The sequence below is a fragment of the Cariama cristata genome, unplaced genomic scaffold (genome assembly GCF_000690535.1).
Source record: "Cariama cristata isolate BGI_N322 unplaced genomic scaffold, ASM69053v1 scaffold2560, whole genome shotgun sequence".
NCBI lineage: Eukaryota > Metazoa > Chordata > Aves > Cariamiformes > Cariamidae > Cariama > Cariama cristata.
The window spans coordinates 96,641-112,869 of record NW_009596180.1 but is presented as its reverse complement, the minus strand read 5'-3'; the positions used below and the strand labels follow the sequence as shown (position 1 = coordinate 112,869).

Sequence of the window (16,229 nt, the reverse complement as noted above, 5' to 3'; positions counted from 1 at the left end):
GAGACAGAGGGAGGGGAGGGATGCCGCGCTGCCCTCTCCCCTCCCGCCCGAGCTCTCTGGGGGATGGAGGGTTCGGGATGTCACTCCCTTTGCTCCTTCCCGGTCTCCTTCAGGCAGCCCTGGGCGCTGGTGGGGATCCTCGGAGGGGGTCAGCTTTCCACAGCAGAAGACAAACGGGAGTATGACGGGAACGGATCAACGGGGTTAGCCGTAGCCCAAAGAGATTTCATCACCTATGATGGCACCCGTTTTACTGTTACTGCTTTCAGTGGATGGATAAAAGGTTTAAGTCTTTCCTGACAATTGCTTGTCTTCTGTTGCTTTGCTCTGCTTTTTTCTGGCTGCTGGGAATGTGAACAGTGCAATGATAATAATACTGTAGTCTTTTGCTCACATGGACAGTGACCAAGCTAACAGCAGTACTCTCACAAAGTAACGTTTTAGCTGCCTACAAAGAGATGACACTGACACATTGAATGGCTGGGGCACTTCTATCGCACACAGAGTTATCTAGATAAAAATTAAACTGGTATGCTGTTCAACTAATTGCATGATTCTGTTGTGTGCAACTCTAAAAATAATTGATTGCTTCATTTTTCAGGGGTGCCTCATAATGGATTTAAAGTGGAAGTGACCAAAGGAATAATTCTTCATTTGGTGGATGAGGTTACAAGTTGGTTACCTGGCGACCGGATTGTCATTGCCAGTACAGATTATTCTATGCATCAGGCTGAAGAGTTTAATCTCCTTCCTTGCCCTGAATGTAAAAGTAATCAAGTGAAAATTGATGGTATGAAATATTTTATCAAGCTACTCATTTGTGGTAAATAGTTACATTGTCTTGTCTTTTACATTCTACATTTACTTGTCTTTTTAGCTAGTTTTTGTCCCATAAAGACATGGGCACATATGAGAGCTGAAGGCCCCAATATTATATTGGGACCTGAAAGTTTGACCCGAGGCAGCAATCCTTGTAGAATCCAGGGGAAGTGCTGATCTCCTCTGGGATCAGATACTGACAAATGAGCACGTCCCCAGACTTGGTGATTGCTTAAATGAAAGGTGTGCACTTGCTTAGACCAACGTGGTAACGAAGATGCTGTGCTCACCCCGAATAAAAAGGTTTCTGATTTTCACAGGAAGCCCACTTTATCTTCACATTGGAGAAGTCATAGATGGCATCGATATGAGGGCAGAGGTTGGTCTTCTGACTAGAAATATACTTATTCAAGGAGAAATGGAAGACTCATGTTATGGACAAAATCAATGCCAGTTTTTCTCCTTTGACACATTTGGAGGACACGTTAAAGTGAGTCATTTGTAATGCTTGTGCCAACAGGTGGTTTCAGACAGTTCCTTTCCTGGTTTGTAAACAAGCAGTATACTGCAAGAAACTACCATTGCCTCTGGGAGAAAAAGTATATTTGTCTATGAGGAAAGGAAAGGTTTGTTGGCCTGTTTTGCAAAACTAGACTTGCAATGAGTCTGTGCCATTTTCTTCACCGTGTATACAAAAATGTACCCTTCTCTGGGCTGGAGGAGATTCTTACCGGCATCGCTGTCAGTAGGGTCAGTATGAAGTTACGTAGTTCACGAGGTGTCAGTGAAGAAATTGTGCTTCCTGCAAAGCAAACCTGCTCCCTTCATGACTCAGAGAAGTGCTGAGTCTCACCCTGTCGTGCTTTGCCTCCTCTTGGTTGTCCCATGTGTTCTTGGTAGAGGTGCAAAATCTTGCTGTTGCAGGGGCTTTGTCTACCAGCTGGTGGAAATCAGGCAGCTGTGCAGGTCTGGCCTAAAATCACTTGACAAGGATAAAGTTGCCAGGAAATAGAGCCTGGTGGTAAATGCTACCCCTTTCTGTAGCTGGCAGGAGTACCTTGCCCGTAGCCCTGTACCCACTGCTATTGCCAAACGCTGCACACGCGGTTAGGCTGCTCGTCCTTGGCAGCCCCGTGCCCGTGGGTGCGGAGCCGCTGGCACAGCGCTCTGCAGGTGCTGCGCGGCTGTGAGTCAGGGCAGGGAGCTGACAGCTCCTTCTGGGATCAGGCCCTGTTTTACCCTGCAAACATACTGCCTAATGAGAGGGGAAAAAAAAAAAGAAAGAAAGAAAAGCCTTTTTCTTTTTGCATGTGTTTATATTGTAATGCCTTACTTGGATCTACATTTGTCTCAACAGATCCTAAGGAATTTTAGCTCTGTTCACATGTCAGGAGTGGAATTAAAAAACATGGGGCAGCAAATCCTGGGCAGTTACCCTGTGCATTTTCACTTGGCTGAGGACGTGGATGAGAGGGGAGGATACGAACGCCAAACGTACCTTGATAACCTGGCTATCCACCACTGCTTCTCTAGGTGTGTTGCCATACATGGAACTCATGGCCTTCTGGTAGGAGACATATTTTATTAGTACCAAGTTCATTTCTTTGCTTAGGCATTGCTAAACAGTAAGAGCTATTTCTGATGCAAAGAGAATTCAGAATATTGAAACAAGACATCTTTTCGCCAAGAAATGTCCCAACTTGTTAACTTCATTTGACTGGTGTTCAGGTTAGAACTGTTGCTCTGGTAGTGCAGCTCCTTGAAATTAATTTCAGATTCTTAGTATTGCCTAATTAATATTAGTAAAGGAGTAATCAGATATAGTGAAATCTTTGCCATGGTTATTCTGGACATTCTGTGATAATAGGAACTTTCATGTAAAATTAAAGCAACAGACTGTAAATGGACCTGACTAAAGCAATGGACCTTCAATTTGCAAGGGAGATAAAAAAGACAGGGGTTGTTCAAGTCAGGGCAATGTGAAATATATCCAAAACTATTCACATGACAAAGGGAATGAAATATGAGAGGGACAGACCCAAACGGCCGCTTCAGTGCCAGAAAAGCCCTCAGGAACTTGGCTTTGACCTAGATCCTCGCAGGGGACATTGTGGAGAGGAACTTAAAAAAATAAAAAAACCCACACTAAAGCTATACATGTCCCAGCTGGGAAAGACAGGTTCCCGCTCCAGTCCTGACACGTCCAGTTGCTGTGTGCTCTGCAGGACCCTGAACGGTCTTTTGGTGTCTGTGGGAATTTCCTCATTCACCTGATGTGTGCTCAGGCAGAGACACTCCCTGAACTATCCATGACCTCCCGTGTTTTTCCTGGATGTGTGGGGTGCAATAGTTGTGAAATCAAGAACCCAAGTGTGAGATCTAGCCTCCTCGCATGTGACCACTGAGGGCTTTGAGTCCATAAATCAGTGAACAGATTTTATAGCAAAGGTTAAATATGTGATTGTTTGGAAGGATCGTGTGGTGTCAATATAGTCATTAAGATAAAGAGTAATTAAAATGCAATAAAAAGCCTTCCTTTAAAGTAAATTAAAATAATTTGCAGTTCGAGAGAAGAGCATGTGTATTGAAGCAGGGCAGTTAAATAACATAGATGGGTACACATTTCAGCATCAGATTGTGAAACTTCAGCCCTTGAGGCAGAATAAACCAGCTAGGTGGGGTTTTCCCCCCTCCTGTCTTGACGGTTTAGAGGATGTAATTTTAGAAGTACGTTGCTGGAGCACTGTGGTTTGTGCTTTGATGTGTACAGGTCACGCAGTGCTGTCTGTAAGGCCCTTCTCCCATCTGCTGCTCCCATGTGCCAGGCTTGTGGCTCTTTGCAAGCCGGCGGCAGCGGGACCCACAGCTTGGGTTTCTCACCGTGGCTGGGAAGCAGGCTGCGACATGCCTCTCGCTGCCCTCGCACACGTCAGGCGTACGCAGGCTACTGTAGTCTTTCATGTCTAACGTTGCGGTGCATAAAGGTCATTTATATTGTATTGCTGTACTATATATAATTCAGTGTTTAGAGGCATCTTAATCAGCTGGTGTTGGACACGCCAGTGGGGCTGTAGCCTGTGTTGTGGACAGTGTTTCATGCTGGCGCGTACAGTAATATGCTGCTGTCACAGTGCCGCAGGTGGGCTCCTTTCCAAGCTTGTAGTTTCTAATTGTGATATGCCACAACAGATCAGTTATTGGGGTTTTGATCTAATGGCATGGACCCTTACCTTTCAGGGCAAATGTAAGTGATCTTGAAATGACATTATTTCTGGTTAGGAGAGTGATCAATATAGTTTCAGGTATGTAAGTTTTCAGGGCTGCCATGCGATTCTGAAGCTGTGACTGATCATGCTAATTAAAGCTAAAATCTGATTTCGGATACAAGGCTGGTTTTTATGCAACTGTCTGAAGCACAGATTAGCCAAACTTCAGCTAAATTCAAAAGAATGAAATTCTACAATTGAAATGCTGTTTAAAACAGCGAGTGGTTTGTTGTTACAGTTTCTTTCCAAAAATAGTCTTCCATGGCCTCCTTAGCGCAGCTTCTGCCCATCATTTGGAAGGGTAGAAGTAGCCAGGCTTACTGTTCTTAGCAGGCTGGCAAGGACACCTGCATTTTTGTTTAAATCTGTTTCCTATCTGTATTTCCCAGACTCTGCTGGTAGGGACACGTTCAGTGTCGCTGGATGTAGATTCTCTGTCACCCTCCTTGTAGCTCACTCCGAGCTACTGTACCTGCGTGCAGGGTCTCGGCGGCTTGCCAAAACTGTATCAGTGAGGAGCTGGGTACCTGGTTGTGTTGTGCTTTATTTTTAACTCTCTCTTGAACACCTTGTTGAGGCCGAAACAAGAGCAGCAGATGACAAGTTTGAGGGGTGACTGCCAGGAAACGATGAAATCCAGTAGAGATAAACCTATGGCAACTGTACTGTTTGTGACTCCAGATGTTACGTACAGTTGCAGCCCATTAAGGGGAGATCACAGGATATGAATGTGAAATGGATTTAGTTCAAGCATCCCTCTGTATACAGAAATAACCAAGTAGGTTAATATTAGTTAATCTTGCAGTCTTACACGGACATAACTCTGACGTCAACTGGAATTTTGCATGCCTGAAGAATGAATAAATATGCTGACAGGGATCATTTGAGTACAAAGTTAAGGTTTCAGTAAGATTTAGTAACAAATAGCTGGTATTTTTACTAGCCTGATTTAGTATTTACATTTAAAAGAAGGATTTCTGAATTTATCTTCATAAGACTGTACATCAAAGGAGGCTTGTGCTAAGTCCTCTTGGTCAAATTAGGGTTTAATGCAATATCCCTATGCATGTCAATTAATATTAAATAGACTGAAACAGTAAAATACCATCTCTGTCCAAGCTGATCGTTACAGAAATGAAATGGCTCTGCACCTTCTGAGAGTGGAGGAGAAAGAACAGAAACCTTGTTAATATAAATTACTTCACATGGTGCATTTTAAAGATTTTCTTATTTTATTTGGAAAGTATTGCAGTCGTGAAAATTTCTGGATTAACCATCCTAACTTGTTGATCTATCATGCGAGACACACTTACCTTTATGCAGATATTTAGTCCATGACACTGAATCAAATATTCTCTCTTAGAGCTGAGGGCAGTTTTAAATCCAGTATTTTGCCATTTTCCTTTAATTATGCATGCGATCTTCCTCAGAGTAATTTTAATGGCAGTTTTGCTGTATAAGAAGATCAGTCCACAGTTGTGCAAATTGCATGTAGTTCGAGTTAGCTCCAGGACTGATGCCTATGGAGGCACTGCTCGCCATATAGTGGGGTGGCAAAACCACTCTGTGAGTGTTTCGGGAATTTATTGCTAAGCAAAGCACATCAGTGATAGTTCCTACTGCTGTTAGCGTTGCGATCTATGGCCTGTGTACTTTCTGCCAGGTAAAAGACACCATTGGCTATGACACTCTGGGGCACTGTTTCTTCCTCGAAGACGGGACGGAGCAACGCAATACATTTTATCACAACTTGGGCCTCCTGACGAGGTCAGGGACGATCTTGCCTTCAGACCGCAGTGAGGCTATGTGCCTTGCCATCCGCAGCCACGTCTATGGAAATTACGTTCCTGTGCCGAGCACCGACTGCATGTAAGTGCTCCGGGAGCTGTAGCCAGGTTTTGCTCTTACATTGTGCTTTGTAGCTAGATCCCAAAGAATGCTGTGGTGAAACTTTTGAAAGGTGCCATTTGATTTTGAATGAAAAATTGTAGCTTTTTCTACCATTTCTTGTTTTAAAATAAATTAGCTACTCAATCACGTTTTGCTTGTGAAGATATCTGTTAACACCTGCGTGAATCCTAAGCAAGGAATATGTGCTGCTGGTTATTCCTGTTGCCGTTTCCTGAGAATCATAAATATGTTAGAGCGCTTTGCTCATTTCTGAACCCCTTTCTATTCTTTCCAAGTAGGATGTTGAAGGCTCCATGAAATCTGTCAAATAAAGGCAAGTTGCTTCAGCCCTGGTATAGACTGGCAAAAATAACACTTACTGCACAGGGAGTTTTTGCCTTTTTTCTACCGGGGCTGAATTGGGGCTGGAGCATCTAGAGTAAATTGGTCAATAGTACATGAGTGCATGAATATCTAGAGTACATCAGGAGATTTAGTGATAATGCAAAGATTAACATAAACTACAGTGGGCATCATTTAATAATAAGCAATATCCCAATATAGCTGACCAAAGTTAGCTTCTATTTTGGAGACCGATGAGCTGTAACATGGGCAGTCGGGGACCCAGGTATTGGCCTGGCTAGTGTTTGCAAGCAAGAACACAGTTTAACGAAGGAAATTGTATTTTCATGTTTTCTGGAAAAGGATGCAGTGGCCAAACTCTACGTATTTTGATTTGCGTAAATAATCCAACTGAGTTAATTACAATTGTTGTTGCTGAAATACCAAGGTTGCTTGTGTGGTTAATACAGATTTATTTTGCACCTATTTGGTGATTCTGTAAATCCAAAGGAGTGGGGATTTGTGCTATGTAGTAGTTAAGGTGGATAAAAAATGATTGAGATTTTCTGCTTAGAATGATCAAATTAATTGGTATGGTAATGGGAAAAGGTTTACAGTGTTTTTACATGTGGTCTTTATTACTGCACAAGATGTTATCAAATGAAGTAAGACAACAGATGACAATGTTTTCATAGCTATATCTGGCTTCTGTTTGCACCACTACTGATCTTCCCTCTGAAGAAAAACTCCTTATTTGAACAAACATCAAATTATATTTCCTTAATCTCCTGCTTAACGAGCCATTTGCAGCTTGCAAGGACATTTGTTTTGTTTTCCACATAGAAACTTCATAAATCTGTAGAGAATCCCCTGCCTCCTGCCATTGCCCCTGAGGTTCCAAAAAACAAACCAGAAGTTCACTTTTCAGTCATTTTCCAAAGCTGCTTAACTTAGGGGGGGGAAAAAAAAAAAGACATTGAGTATCCTTAAGCTGCATTTAACAGAGCATGGATTTTGTGTTAACGGTCTCATATAATTTACAATAGGTTCAGCATGTGGCTCCATAAATAACATGTCTGACATTACTAGATGGTTTCTTTTCCTTAAAGGGTACCATTAAAAGGTTGTGTGGAGTTTTAAAGTCAATAGGAGAGTTGTGGCTCAAGTCCAGTGCAGTGGTATGAAAATGTAACCCTTCCTGTTTGGTAACTGCTTAGGATCATTTTGATTTTGATTTTTCAGGGCTGTCAGCACATTCTGGATTGCAAATCCAAACAACAACTTAATAGAGAATGCAGCAGCTGGTGCTCAGGTAAAATCATTTAGCGGCAAGAGCTATGCTTTACCTCCAGTTCCCATATATTCTACTCTTATTGATGTCATTAGAGTGAGGGCAATGAATTTTTACTAAGACATCATAAAATTTGGATATGTATTTCTGCAACTTTTGTTTCTGTTAAGAACAAGTATTTGCCTACAGTTCTCACACTGATTTCTCTCACAACTGTGGCTGGAAATGATGTGTGATGTCTCTTAGCAAATGTTGATTTTTATTAGTAGTTAATAGTTAAATGCCCAATAAAATTTTACATTTGTATATATAAATATATACTCTTTCCTTGTTATTATCTGTGATGTTTACCCAAATCATGTTTGTTTTTAATGTGCCTGTATAGAGAAGGCTATGTTTTCTAATAAGCCACCTGAATTTCATCCACAATATATGCATTTTTGAAACCCATGTGTGTGTGCCCTGGGGACCCACTGTGCATGCCAAAGGATAAGTTGGGAGGTGTAAGAGTATGGGCTGGCATGTGTCCCCTGGCACTCGCACGTTTGGCCGGCTCAGGTTAGAAATCTGGCCAGCGTAGTGGGAAACTCTAAGTCCTCATGATAACCCCTATCATAATTGCAGTGTCCCATTTCTCGGGCCTCCCTTTGTCTTTTAGGATGTCGGGATGTGGTACATCTTCCATCGGGTTCCCACTGGACAGTCTGAGGGGCGATATCCAGAGGGACAAGCTGAACATACCCCCTTGGGAGTATTTTACAACAACAGAGTCCACTCCAATTTCAAGGCACGTGGATGATTTTTATGTGTGTCTATCAATATAATATTATGGCGTAGGGCTGACCGTGTGTGGTGCTCTGAAATCAGATGATCATGGGTGTCTTACATTTTGATAAAGGTCTTTTAACACTATATCAAGACACAATCAACTTTTGAGGGTAATGCTCTTTCTAATGATTAAAGAGGGAGCTGAGCAGAATGGGGAGTCCCATTTCAGGCACTTCTGTTGGGTGCCTGTGTTAGAGGGAATGTGCGCAGGCCATGGGTACACCTGCTACTGGGGGAAATTTAAGGAATGACAGGCAGGACACTGAGCACTGCTGTTGGCCACAGTGGTGCAAGGATATAGGGGGGTGAGCAAAAGTCATTTGTGCCAGGGCCTGCTCATCACCTTTGAGAAATGAGACCAAAAATTCAAAGGTAATTCCAAGAAAAACACTTTCTCCCAAATATACAGTTGACATGAAAACGTAACCTGTAAGCTATATAAAAAGCATTTTTAACTTATTTCTCAGGATTATAGTTTGAAATCAGTGCTGTTCGCTGTGCCTTGTATATTTTACAACTTGGTCCATGACAGCTGCTGCTCTAGCCCAAAGCCTTTAAGTTGGCTACAGCGGCTCATGTTCTCCTTTGACTGTCAGGGGACTCGTCACTCTTTCTTTAAAACCTTACTTCTTGACAACGCTCTTTTTCCAAAAAGTTATCAAGAGCTTGGCAGAGTCCCTTATTGCCTTCTGCAAAGGGGAGAGAGAGTGGGAGTTCAGTGCCTTGCTTTGGGTCAGAAGACAGCCCAAGATGCTGATGCATAACATATGGCAGGGCAGGCTCTGTCCTGACTCCAGCGAGCTACATCCTGTGCTAAAGTCATGCTGAGCAGTGCCAAGTGACACGGAAAGGGGAGAGAAAGCCCAGGCTCTTGCTGTGCCTGCACGCACTGGCTACCCACGTTCATTGATAAAAATCTGGGATTTCTGGTCTCTGTTGGGTGGTCTGTTAAAATAAATGGAGTCACTTACATTTTCAGGCTGGTTTGTTTATTGGAAAAGGAGTAAAGACAACGAGAGCCAGCGCTGAAGATCCCAGAGAGTATCTCACTGTGGATAATGCCAGGTAAGCACGTGCTGCATGGCTAAGTATTTTGGATAGTTGTATTGCTTCTTGGCTTCTGCATTGTATTTAGCAGATCATTAATGCCTCATTATGGCTGGAGGATCTGAAAAAAACACAGAAGCTATTTCTGATGTGCAGAGGCACATACTTCATAGCTATGCACTGAATTGTTTGTGTTATTGCTGACCAAAAATGACACATGTGTACTTGGAGTTATGAGGACTAAGCAGTGAAGCACTTGAAAGGGGATCCAGATCCCATTAGTCCATTAGCAGGTTTGTAAACTCCAACATTTCTTATTAATTACTTAGAAGAACTTACATCTGAAAGGTGACGTAAGAGACTGGTCTAGGATTAATGAGGAAAATAAAGTGGCCTCAGAGCTTTTTGTCAGCTGCTTTAAAACCTCTGAGCTTCCTTTCGCAGAGTGGAAGCGGGTAAATTAAAGCCATTTTCTTTCTCAGTGCAGCCCTATGGGTCTATGTGAGGAGGCTGTGGCAGAAATCGGCCACTGCTCCTGGTCAAGCCTTGGCTTTTTTCCTCCTCCATCATACCCTATTGGTGCCACATATGATGCTCCTGTATGGCTGAAAGGAAAGGGTGACTTTGTGTCCCTTGTGAGACTTCCCTGCCAGGGCCATCCCCTTGGGCACAGAGGAGGCACGGCCCTTAGTACAGCAGCTGGAAGAAGTAGGAGGTGAGGGTAGACTCAGAAAATGCAACAGTGATTTTTTTTCCAAACACAGCACAAATCTACCATTAACAGTCAGTGTGGCAAGAAATAGCCTGCAAGTAATTGAGAAGGGCCCAGTTCACAGGGTGAATCCTTTTTCCATATGACAGCTTCTCTTTCAGCAGAGACAGAAGCATATGGAGGTCTGGTCTGTACATGCAAGGAAAACAGCTCCAATTACTCCGTTATCTTTGCTGAATGAGACTCTTGAAAGTGCCTCATTGATTTTCTAGCATCAACCCAGGGATTCTCAATGGGCCTTGTAAGGACAATTACAAAAGGACCCAAGTGACTTGGAAAAAATGTTTTCTATGCCTCTAAATCATGCTGAATCAAATGAAGGAGTAGCTGTGGGCTCACTGAAGTCTAGTGAGAAATTGCCTGTTGATTTCACTGGGGCCAGAATTTCACTCTTATGAATGTTTCTTGTTTTCTGCTTTGTACCAAAGCACAGAAATGAAATCAAGCTGATAGCCTGACTCTGATCTAGGGCATATCACCTCTTCAGGCCCATCGTGCCAGTATTTGGAAGCCAAACAAGGCCTGCCAGGGGTGACCTCCTCTGTCTGAGGTCGGTTCCTATGTCTCCTGTGCCACATTAACTAAGCTCCTTGTTTCAGGTTTCGCCCACATCAAGATGCTGATCCTGAAAAGCCGCGAGTTCCTGCCGTGATTGATGGTCTTATTGCTTTTAAAAATAATGACCATGGGGCCTGGGCCAGGGGCGGCGACATTGTTTTCCGCAACTCGGGGTAGGTTACTGTAATTACGTGTTATATCATTCCCTTCACGGCAGACATAAATAGGTCTGTAGGCCAAATTCACTGCAGACATTCCTCATCATTTACACTGTTCTGTTTCTTCTGTCCCAGGTTTTCAGACAATGGAATTGGACTCACTCTGGCCAGGTAATTTCTTAAAATGGGCCTTCTTCCCATTTTTTTTCCCCCAATATAACAGGCTCAAGAATGGAAGCTGAGACATTCCCCTAGTAATTACTGTAAGACACAAGAAAACCTCACATTTCCCTCCCAGACCACATCAAGTCTTCCCTGCGCAGCCGTTAATACAAAGGGCAATTTAGCCTTTCATTCTCTTTGCCTCAGCATGTCTGGGGAATACATCTTAATTGCCCAATATTTCCTTTTGGACGGTAGGTCCTGAACCAGTAGACTAAACATCTGGCTCTGCCTTCAGCGAGACTTTTCTTGTTCTCTAGGCTGGTGGAGCAGCATTGCCCGTAGCTCGTGTGCTGCCAGGGCAGGGGGCCTGGGATGGTCCCCAGGATGGTGGCACAGCAGGTCTCCTGCCTCCTCTGCTGGTGCCTACCATCCTCCCGCTGCTCTCGTCTTGACCCCTCTTGCAAAAGACCTACAAAAATAAGCCATATCCAAAGCCCACTGTAGGCAATGAGAATCAGTGGTATTTGGTGCTTGCTTCAGGGGTGTAGCTAAAAATTTACAAAGCAACTCAGTATAGAGCACTGGTTTTACCCGGACTAAGTTACCTGTATTACTGATGCCCAAGTACTAAGTTACATCAGCACTAACTTGCTGGTTTCTAAAGAGGCTTTACAGGAGGCTGTTATACCGGTGCATGCACTTTTTTGCAAATTAAGAAAGAAATTCTACTGTGTCTGTGGTGTAATTAAAAGTATTAATTAATTGGTTATACTGTGCTGCATAGTTACCTGGTGTTTCTTTGCTTGTAGTGATGGCACTTTCCCGACAGATGAAGGCTCCAGTCTGGAGGTTACACGCTCCATTTTTGTTGGAGAAAGCAGCAACGTTGGCTCCCAGGGAGGCCAAAACAGCTACTGGGGAAAAGGGGCAAATGGAGAATACAGAACACTGCCCAGAAACAAGTGAGTTATTCTTCTGCCATTTCTTCTTGGTGTTAGTGTAAGCTAGAAGAAAAGCCTCAGGAATGAATGTGACTACCAAAGAGTAATTTATACTGGGTGTTTAAATTATTATACAGGCCAGAAATAATAAGCATCCGAATAAACTCACTCTTCAGGCCAACAGCTTGAGAGCATTCTCAACTGAATGTATTTGATTTAATTTTCTGCTTAATTTATTAGTCACTGGAGAATGGATTAGAGAATCTGAAAGATACCGAATGGCTTTTGTGTAGTGCTTCAGTAGCACAGCGTCGAACTGATGGCACAGCTCCCATACACCATGCCACTGTCCCTTCTGCTGGCATACCTGGGCAAACATGGCCGGTTTGACAAAGGAGAAATGATTTTTCATTATTGTATCTTATTTCTCTTTCAATAGCTGTATGTTATTTTCTATTTTGATAGCAGCACAGCCTCCTGTCTAGCAACTGCAGTGCCTACCCACATCCCCATAGCAAGGGGTGCTTCCCCAAGCCTAAACTCTACCCTAATGTATGTTTTTGGTGATGCTCACCAATTATTAAACCCTTTACAAGGAATATAAAATTAAGTAATAAGCAGTACTCAGCAGACATGCCACGCACACAGCCCTGACTATACAGGTCTCAGCTGTAAGGGGAATGGGATCTGTGTGGAACAGCAATAATAGTCAGAGCTACCCTCAGTTATTATCGGTGGTGTTTTTTTAATTGCAATTGCAAAAAAGCTCCTTTGCAGTTCAAACAAGTTCTAATAATCTGTGATATTGTCAAGCAATGTACTCTTGGAAAGGAGTATGCCAAAACATGTGATACCTGTCCTTTCATTACACCATAGTGCAAAATGGGATGTAGGGGTTGTACCAGACCAAACTACTGGGATAACAGCTCTGGAAATCAAAGAAGAATTATTTGCTCAAGAAACACTGTTTGAGCCTGGTGTTTCCCATTGGCAAAGTGTTTGTGGATCTCTGGGGCCAACCAGTAAGAACAAACATCAAGGCTGGGGGCGGAATCTGGGCCTTGGTGACACCCAGGCTGGAGAGAACCTCTGTGCCCATGAGCTGTCCACTTCGTGGCTTTCCTGTCTGAGCAACTCTTCTGGACTCGGTAGGCATTGACCTACCCTTCCATGCTGCTACTAGCCAGCTTCGTTACCATCTGTGAAGCTGATGCAGGCCATGCTTTAATCAAACATGGCCAGGGCCAAGCAGAAGTTGACACTTTCTTAAAACAAACCGTGGAAGGGGCAGGTCCTTATTTGTGACTTCAGTGCTGTCTCCTTCAACACTGATGTCTTGACAACATGTTCATGGACCAATACTGCAGGAATCGCTTTTCTGTATGAAATGCTGTGGTCCTAGGGATCTCATGTGAAATGGCTTGCAAGCTGATGTCTTGACAACATGTTCATGGACCAATACTGCAGGAATCGCTTTTCTGTATGAAATGCTGTGGACTAGGTCCTAGGGATCTCATGTGAAATAGCTTGCAAGGACAGGAGAAACTGTGCTGCACCACTTGGTATTTGCTTCCAAGGAGATGCTTTCCTCCAGGGAGTCTGACTGATGCCATTTTTTCAATCAGGCTGATGTTTTCCTGAGAAACCCATCTGCCCTGGAACAGGAAACCTGATGGCAATACTGTCACACAGCCCTTCAGGTCTTCCTCGTGGTGATGAACTCCTGGGTGGCTGAGGACAAGAGTTTTGAACTGCTTTACCCCAGCTTACAAGCCTTAGGCACGCTTATGAATAGTTTTTTTGGCTCTGAGCCTTATCCTGTAGAGGATACTCAGCAGAGTTTCATCTTTCATTAACTGTGTGATGTGCGTCCAGATCCCGGTTTTGGGAAAGGAAAGGTGGTTTAGCTACTTGTTAATATCTTTCTGTGCCTTCAGGAGAAGACTCAGAGTTTGCCCAGCTTTTAACACAGGACTGTGTGTGTTTTTAAATCTCACAGGACGTTCCCTATTCGTGGATTCCAGATTTATGATGGGCCTGTCAGGATAGCAGAATGCACTTTCAAGAAGTTCACCCCGACTGTTGACAGATACTCAAGTGCCATCGGGTTCTTCATGAAAAACTCCTGGCAGATAAGCCCTCAGAATAATGTTTCACAGATCCTGATGGAGAAAAGTGTAAGTAAGGAAAGCAGAAATGCATGCTGTTAGATGTGCAAGTTTTTGAAGTTTTTAGAAGAGCAGGAGTTTCCAAGAAGTGCTGCATGTTAGGTTGGTGCATACCATCAATTCATTTTGCAACATTTTTTGTGGTTTGTTTTTTTTTTTTTTTAAAGTGAAGGCTATTTATAGGACAGTAAAATGTGACAGTATCTTATGCCTGGGCAGACATACATAACAAAATCTGCATTAGAGGAAGGTTTCACCTTGTAATCAAAAGACACAGAACACTACTCTTAGCTGGTGCAGCAATACCAGCTTATGTGTGCCGAGCACCTGGTGAGGACCTGGCCTCAGAGACTGAGAGGGACACAAATGAGATGTCAGGAAACAGTAAGCTGCAATGCAATTCTTACGCAGAAATAGCAAATGACCTTAGAAGCAAAGTCATTACCCAGTTTCTGGGGTCAGCAGTGAAATTCCTGTTGAGCACAACAGGGACTTCCCTTGAGCAGTGACAGCAGAATGGGGCTCTGTACCTCTGCCTTGGCAGGACTTGTAGGATGCTGAGCAATTCTAGTCCTTGTCCTGGATTCCTGCAGGAATCGTGGCTCTGCACGATTGGCTTGGGAAATTATGGATTCCACCTGGCTTGCTCCCAGGGATCATAACCTCTCCTTAGCTTTTTTCAAACAAGGTTCAGGCTTGTTAGGATGTCCATGAACTGCAGTAACTTTGGCTTGAGGTTTGGCTTTATCTTGAGGAAAATTTCCATTGCTCTGGGATTGACCAATATCCTTCCCCCTGGCAAGCAGTTAGTTTGTGTGTCCCCTCTCTGGTACATTTTAGACCGACAACAGGAGGGTATTTCATGAAAGGATGATGTTGATTGCAGTCACTTGCCTGGTCCTCTAAAGAAAACACAGTTCCTGTGCATTTCAATAAAGAGATCTTAGTTACCTTAGATGCTTTAGGGAGCTTTAGGAAGACAAGGGCTAGTTGCCGTACCTGCTTTATGTCCTCCCTTGGGGAAATGGTTATAAGATAGTCATGGAAAACATGAATGAGAAAATCAACCTGGAACCAGGGAGGGGAGCTTAGAGAAAAACGTATGATGAAAAAGTTCGATCGGTGGAACGGAAGAGAGTGGGATTTTTCCTCCATTAGTGGCTGTAGGACTCTGTCCAACTGAATAGTTTCAGACAGATTATATCTGCGCACATTAGCAAAGGGGATGATTACACCTTGAATGGCTGAAAATGCAGCTCTTTAGTACAGTTGCACGGTTTGAGGCCAACAAGCCTGTTAAATATCTCAGCATTTTTTGTCTGAGAGTTTAGTACTGCAATGCCTTTAAGATATAAGGTTTTCAAAGTAAAAGTGGTCAGAAGACTTACTAAATGCTTCTGCAAAGCAAATTAAAATAGTACAATGTCAACCTATTACAAAAAAACATTTATGTTTGTAACCACCTGCATCCCAGCACTTTTCACTTTGATTCCGTTTTATCTGGATTGAACCCAGGTGTGCTAAATTTGATTTGAGACTTGAAGGACCAGGGTTAGTTTATGGTTTTGTTGCTAATTGCTATGTGGGACAATATGTCTTTGACTAGTTAAGATAGAGCCTGTAGACTGTTTTAATCAATTTTCCATCTCCAGACTTCATTTTATTACTTTTTTAAAGGGTAGCTAAGTACTAATTCCCTAAACAACAATCATTTTACAGTTGTTTTTTAAGAAGAAATCAAACATTACTGCAAGTTGTATAGTGATGACAAAACTATTAGTCATGCTGAAGGAGTAATTGTAATTAATCAGACTAATCAGCAGATTGGTTAGACAACAAATAATAAAACCAGTCAGATCTTGTTTAATTCCAGCATAAAAATAACAGTCAAGTAGAACAGAAGACCTAAACATTACGCTCCACAAAAAAGCATTCTAGTTGCCTTTGTGTTGACAAACCTAAATCTCACATATTAAGATATCTG

General features: G+C 42.9%; 1 protein-coding gene across 1 annotated transcript in view; it reads left to right on the top strand.

Moving 5' to 3' along the window:
* Positions 1 to 63: 63 nt before the first annotated feature.
* Positions 64 to 16,229, top strand: part of LOC104165267 (transmembrane protein 2-like) — a 48,552-nt gene continuing 32,386 nt past the window's right edge. The window contains exons 1-12 of the mRNA XM_009704846.1: positions 64 to 283; positions 602 to 790; positions 1,140 to 1,309; positions 2,177 to 2,386; positions 5,749 to 5,954; positions 7,560 to 7,629; positions 8,267 to 8,395; positions 9,416 to 9,501; positions 10,855 to 10,986; positions 11,107 to 11,142; positions 11,946 to 12,098; positions 14,077 to 14,254. Coding sequence (XP_009703148.1) covers positions 64 to 283; positions 602 to 790; positions 1,140 to 1,309; positions 2,177 to 2,386; positions 5,749 to 5,954; positions 7,560 to 7,629; positions 8,267 to 8,395; positions 9,416 to 9,501; positions 10,855 to 10,986; positions 11,107 to 11,142; positions 11,946 to 12,098; positions 14,077 to 14,254 — 1,779 coding nt within the window. The remainder of the gene's footprint in view (positions 284 to 601; positions 791 to 1,139; positions 1,310 to 2,176; positions 2,387 to 5,748; positions 5,955 to 7,559; positions 7,630 to 8,266; positions 8,396 to 9,415; positions 9,502 to 10,854; positions 10,987 to 11,106; positions 11,143 to 11,945; positions 12,099 to 14,076; positions 14,255 to 16,229) is intronic.